This window comes from Temnothorax curvispinosus, unplaced genomic scaffold (assembly GCF_003070985.1).
Source record: "Temnothorax curvispinosus isolate PA1 unplaced genomic scaffold, ASM307098v1 QBEX01012909.1, whole genome shotgun sequence".
Taxonomy (NCBI): domain Eukaryota; kingdom Metazoa; phylum Arthropoda; class Insecta; order Hymenoptera; family Formicidae; genus Temnothorax; species Temnothorax curvispinosus.
Genome location: NW_020222689.1, coordinates 1 through 6,954, shown reverse-complemented (window position 1 = coordinate 6,954; position 6,954 = coordinate 1). Strand labels below are relative to the sequence as shown.

Below are 6,954 nucleotides of genomic sequence, written 5' to 3'. Positions count from 1 at the left end.
TGAGCATTAAATATTTAATAATTTATTCAATTTTAGCGCACAAATTCGCTGAAATGCGAATCATTTTGCAATTTATTAGCAATTTAAATCTAGCAAACGACAATCGTTATTAGGATCATCATATGGATATCAGAATCCATAAGCAATAACGTCATAGGTGTCGCGAAAATGATAGACAATGAAAATTGATCCTAATATATTACAAATTAAAAACTAAAAATATTTAACATTAGTAATATACATTATAAATTTGTCTCAAATTCAAAATATAAAGTAACAATTCTTTTACCCTATTTAATAATTTTTTAAATCAAATAGACAAAGTGAAAGTTATGATAACGCAACAAATCAAGGAAATAACAATGAGAATTTATTTACATAAATCCAAGATTCAAACTTCTTGTCAAGAGTTGATTTCAATAATACGCATAGTCCATTTTGTAAGGAAAGTGAAATTTAGACACTTATGCAGATATATCTATATTACATACAAAAAATTACATTACTACAATTAATTACATGCATGATATTCTGTATACAAAAAATTTTTTTCATTTTTACAAATTTATACGATTTTTGATGATTTAACGGGAATTATCATCGTGCTTCACAGCGAACCAAACTACCTCCAATCATTGGCTCTGCAACTGCTGACATTTTAAATTTCAACGATGTTATCTTATATAAAGTGCGTGCTAAGGAATTAGTTTTTACTATATTTGTTTCATAGAGAATTTAATATTTTTCAAGCGTTTCTTTCCATATAATAAATGAATTATTTTATATTACAGTTACTGATGACTCACCTTGTAAAAAAGAAAATTAAGTTAATTATTAACCAGATAATTATCAATTTAGATGTAAAATAGTGGCCAATTTCTCCTTGGTTTCATATAACATCTTGCCTTTATTGTAAATATATGTTTTGATCGCTATTGGACGCATTTCCGTCCACTCGTACAAATATTGAAATATATCACATGCATAATCTGGCGAACAATTTTGACTGGCAAAGTACAAAGCTGATTCCACTTTTCCAACCCATCGAACTTTAATGCACAATAGCAGCCAAAGACATCTGCGATATATGCGTTTTACGTTAAGTAATAGTTTGTTAATCTGAATTAAGATGTGCGTCGCGCTTACAAAAATTTAATACCGTAAGTAATTATTTGACTAGTGATTAATTACTTATTCTGAGCATTAAAAGCACTGTTAACATTGCTTTTAACACTAAAAATAAGTAATTAATTACTAGCCAAATAATCATTTACAGTATTGAATTTCTGTAAAAGATATTTACCGTATTTTAGCATTTTGGCAATCAAAAGCGTAACGACATGAAATTAATCTCAGTTTGTGTATGGTCAAACTTTCATAAGAAGTATGTAGGCTGCTTAAAAATATTATTTTCTCAGCGTCACAAGGGTGCCTTTCATCTATTAACATAGGAGGTATTCTATCGGTTTTACAATTCCATTTAACCCATCTATCCGCTAAGTCGGAACATTTTGTTTCCCATTTAGTCATTCCCGATGCGGATGGGAACAATGGGACCATAAGTGGAGAAACAATATCGTAGAGCCACTTGCCCAATGTAAGATCATATAATATCTGAAAACAACAGTAAAGTGATTATTTTTAAAAGCTAAAGTATGAATATTAGTGAAAGTGTAGTTTGTAGTGTTTGTACGTATAAAAGACATATTACCTTCTTTTCTTTCTTGTCAGAAAAATATAGATACAAGTACTTTATCCAATCTTGAGTGTTTATACTTTTAAAGGCAAATTTGAGAAAATAAGATTTAAGAAATGGTTCAAATACCGAAGACTTTTTTATTTCTAACATGTACTCTAGATGAGTTAAGAGCACGCATCCCCACTCATAAGGCACGTATTTAGTAGCTTCATAGGGCAACAAATTCGTCAAATTGGGTTTTAAGCACTTTAGCAAGTCAAATTCCTATAATACAATTTTAAAAGCTAATACAGTAAAAATGCAAGAATGTGTGTTTGTTGTGTGTATAATATAAAATCTTGTTTTTTAGTAACATTATTTATTACTTTATTTCTTTGATCTAATCAATGTTTATATATACCATACCATTTTTCGCAGATCTTCTAGTCCCTCGCACTGAAGAAAATTCTTAATGTCATGTTTAATCTCTGGTAATATATGTGCCTTGTGACGCTCAGAAAATAATATTTCTGTTAATAGTTCGCTTTCAATTTTTCTACTTATAAAAATGTTGAAACTCTTATTTAACCACAAATTCTCATAATTGCAACACGTAACTAAATTTCCTGTCCAGCTCTGTGAGATGTTGCGAGCAAATAAACCGACACAAGTAAAATCTCCATAAAGTAGAGTCGGTGGAATAAATATCACGCATGGACATTCTATTTCGAAATGGGCGATACTTCGTGGAAGCACACATATATCGTATCTTTCTATAGAGACATCGTTTTACATATAATAGCAAAAAATAATAACAATATGCAAAAAAAGAGAAATTATAATGCGCAATAATAAAATTCATTAATTGCATGTAGAAATTTAAATAAACCAAAAGGTCAACAAGTTTAGTCATAATATACTTATACTTTACCCCAAAAATAAGATCCACACATACTTTCGGCAATCTCCAACATTCTTTCAATCTTACTAAAATTTGTCTCAAACGTATCGATACTTTCGCGAATAAATTTGCTCTCGGCGAATATATTTGATTTTGCATTAAGTTTTGTTTTCTCTAATAAGCCCACAGCAATAATCACCGCATGTGATGGTACCGGATTCATTTGATGGAATTCATATACGTTTAGTTCCCCACTCTCGTATTCATTATTCAAAATTGCGGACATTACAACTCTATAATTTTTTGGTACCGAAATCTAAGAAATAAAATTTAATAGACAATGATTATGAATTAAATTGATATTTTATTTAAATTTAACTAAAAGTGTATACAAAAATTTAATTTTTAAGAAAATAAGTTTTAATATTTAAAATTATTCAAATGTTTTCTATAGATACTTAATCACTTTTTGACGAATTAACGAATTATATTTTATTGCAAATTTTTACCACTTTTATCAATAATGTCAATAATGTCAATCAATTGTATGTCGTTTCATATAAATGAATAAGTATGGAATGCATACAAATACTACTGTGATAAAATTCTTACATTAGCGGTGTACGTAGATTTGACAGACGGTGTATCCTGGCAGGGAAACCATGCTCTAGCATATATTAGCTGAAAAATAGACATCTTTAAATAATCTAATATAGAAAAACGTCTTTGTTTTGCCAGTTTACCTTGTTGTGAGACAGTAGAAAGTGATGTTTACCATCGGCAGTTTGTGCAGGTATTAGCCAATGTAATGCAGGAGAGTTTTCAGTTGTTTTGTATTCAATCTGAATTTTACATCTGAAAGTATCGCATTATGGGTGTATTAAATTCTTAAATTAATAATTGTTAGTAATTATACTTTTCGACAAATCTTTTATACTTACTCAGGGTTAAAAGTGTAAATATCAACAGCTGGTGGTAACTCTACGCAAAATAAACTTCCAAGGGCAGAACATTTTACAATGCGATGACGTAAAGGCTTTCCATCGAGCACGTTTGTGACACTTGATATAACAAGTTTGAGGTTATCTAAAATCTAATTATTCGATATTACATATTAATAACAGACAAAATCATTGTTTGATACGAAGGAAAACATTTACTTACTATTTCACTAGCCAAAGGTTTCCTTTTTATCGTTAAAATCGCTTTTCCTTTGAGAACTTTGTTATCAAAATCCACAATCAATTCTAAATTGGTATTTTTTACACGTGCCAATTCTTATAATTCAAAAGATACAGAAATAAAAAAAACATGAGTAATAAGTAATAATATATAGATATAATGAATAAGTACATGACAAAAAATAATAATAATAATAACACAGTTGAAATGAGAATCATTATGGTAATAACGTGTACGATATATTATTTGTAAAATGCACACAATTTTCAGATTTTTATGCTAATTGTAAGAGCAATATATTTTATGTATTCAATGAAATGCGTAGAATGCTATCTGTTAATTAAAACTGCATCGAACGAATAATCTAAATACTTTTAAAAATTATAAATTTTTAAAGAGCTAAGTATTATATATAATATGTGTGCAACAGTTTCGTCTTTCAAACATCTTAATAATTTCCGCAAATATTCCTTATTCTATTTCTTTAAGAAGAAAATAAATAAATAAACTTGAAGTTTTATATATTATGTTTATGTAGACAATTAAATAATTAAATACCTGGTTCCGCAAAAGAATGTGGATCTATAATAGATCTTGAAAAATCCATTTTAGGACAGATACGTTATAGCCTTTCCAAATGACTTGCGGTAATAGATCTTTCTGCCTGAACTGATCGCACAAAGGCACAGTATTACTCTTAACTCCTACCCGTTTTCCTTTGTTTGGCATATTCTGTTTATTATAATGTCCGATGTCAAAGCAGAGCCGTACAAAGAGAAAACTGCACCTGGGGTATAGCGTAAATTTTACGCCCTCTTCCGCAATTGAATAAAAGTTTGACTGGTAACAGACTTTGCCACCGGTGCCCGGGGCCTTTTTTGCCCCTTCTCTTTGCACGTTCCTCTGTCAAAGTGACTGCTTCCTCGCGCAAAAACATATCCAAATTAGGTAAATTTAAAAAATCAAACTGTCATAGACTTGGTTTCTTCATTTTTTAAATACTCAGATGCACTCTTGCTTTATTCTAAATAGATAGACAGTGAAAGAATTGATGATTAAGAAAGTATTTCTCCTGATGTCCGTGTGCTTAATGCGACGGGTATAATTAGCTCTTGCGTTGAATTTTTAATCTTCTGGGTAATGGACCACTACGTCAATACCACTGCGTTAAGTTCGTTTTCGTGAAGAGGGTTATAAGTCGACTAAAAACCATGTGTTTTTATCCTGCTTCAAAAATTATGCTTCACTAGATATGCGCACACATATAGTCGACACAAAATATTTAACGTAATTTTAAGTAATTGTCGAATATTCTATTCCATGGATCACAAGTTAATTATGTACTAATAAACGACTGATATGTTACAGTTCTCCGTTGCTCACATTCAATCCTGCAGTCATTCACATAAACACATAACCTGAAATTGATCGGAAAATTATATGTTGAGAGATGTCGTAAAATTTAAACACATAAAATTTATTTTAATTTAAAACCATACAAAGAAGTATTGGATGCGTACAAAATCCGTAAAAAGAATTTATACTTTCCATAAAGACATTCCTGTTTACCATATAATTAACGCTATAGAATCAATTTTCATTGTCTATAACTTTCGCAACAGATATGACATATTATTACTTATGGATTCTGATGATTCATAGATATTAATGATTGTCGTTCGCTATATTTGAATTGATAAAAAAAAATCTGCGATGTAAAATTATTCGCTTTGCGGTGTATTCTATAATCAAATAAAATATGACAATTAATTTTTTTCAAAAATAACTTTCTTCGCAACTATTAAATATTTTATACGTTGAGGCGAAAAGAAGCATAAAAAATAAATCAATTAAAATCTTGACTTAAAGCAATGCTAAGGAGTAATATATTAATGTATATGAAGGAGTATGTGGAAAGAATGAATACATTCAAAGAATTTTACATTAATTTGTATTGGAAAACGTCATAATCAAAATTTTGTCCACATATAAATAATTTGCATATGATTTATTTTACAATAGTACAATAACACTTCAATCAGATTTGTATTACAAGCGATTTCGCGCAGATACATGCAGCAAAGATTAAATACAATTTTCTTTAAATAATCATACATCTTATCAAATTACAATAGCAACTAGCTCATAATTCTTCAATCTGTGATAAGTGAACATATCTTACAAAAAATAATATTACTTACATAAATATTATATCGCATAATTTGTCTCAGAAAATAGTATTTTTTCTTGTACTCGTTGCTGTGTATATCACATGCGTTTAATAATTTTGTAAATTTCTTATTGCGGCGTTTCAAACTACTTCCAACTGCATTTCTTCCACTGTTGGTCCTCCATTTATTATATACATATATATATAAGTTGCTTACCAACGTAATTATCTCGCAGTGAATTTCTAGTTTGAAATGCAGAAATAAAAAAAAACGGACCCTAGAAAGTGTAATTAAAAAAAAAAAGAATTCCGTTTAATGTGGTGTTTGAGTTTATCAAACATTATATCGAATCACATTTATGCGATATTTGGAGTTCACAGTTGCGTTGTTTATTTAACATTCTAATAAACAGATTATATGTTGTGAAACATGAGAAAAATGATGGTAGGAGAACCGAAGAAGCGATACTGTGCTCTTATGGACAATGAAGGTAATCGTTAACAGATTCGTATAAGTCGAAGCTTTTGCTTAAGAAGATTATTGAAATATTTTTCAATGGCTTTGATGTCACCTGCAGATACGCAACTCTTATGCGAGACCAGGTATTATTTAATTAACTACAATATAAATGATATTAGACATTTAAAATTTGTTATTAAAGTTTTTACTTAAAGAAAACAGTTATATGTTTGATCGACGAAACTGTTACATGTATTTTCGGATTAGTAATTCAAAATGGCAATTCACAATTTTCAAAATTGAGTTATTAGGTATATCATGTCTGTTAAGAAATTGAAACGTTTTATCTTCTTTAACTCATATTTAAGAAATATTTTTTATATTATATTTGTAAATTTTGTACAAAACCATAAAAAAATTACTTGCATAATTTTAATTACAACATGTTATGTCTTGTCTCGTACTTATGCCTATTATTTATTCACTCTTACTTATTATTTAGATATATTTATTTCCTATATATATATATATATATATATATATATATATATATATATATATAT

At 28.8% G+C, this 6,954-nt stretch overlaps 1 protein-coding gene across 2 annotated transcripts; it reads right to left on the bottom strand.

The window, feature by feature from the left end:
- Nucleotides 1-524: 524 nt before the first annotated feature.
- Nucleotides 525-4,449, bottom strand: LOC112462892 (leukotriene A-4 hydrolase-like). Of its 2 annotated transcripts, none has more exons than XM_025028956.1 (11): nt 4,320-4,449; nt 3,744-3,856; nt 3,521-3,672; nt 3,323-3,434; nt 3,192-3,260; nt 2,610-2,895; nt 2,105-2,451; nt 1,712-1,963; nt 1,304-1,614; nt 807-1,078; nt 525-650 (listed from the first exon to the last, which is right to left on the bottom strand). In XM_025028956.1, exons 1-10 carry the CDS (start codon nt 4,366-4,368, stop codon nt 850-852), a joined length of 1,920 nt encoding a protein of 639 aa, XP_024884724.1. In that variant the 5' UTR covers nt 4,369-4,449; the 3' UTR covers nt 525-650; nt 807-849. The 2 variants fall into 2 exon arrangements, with proteins under 2 accessions (XP_024884724.1, XP_024884725.1); XM_025028957.1 differs by having other exon boundaries at nt 525-647.
- Between the last annotated feature and the right edge of the window lie 2,505 nt (nt 4,450-6,954).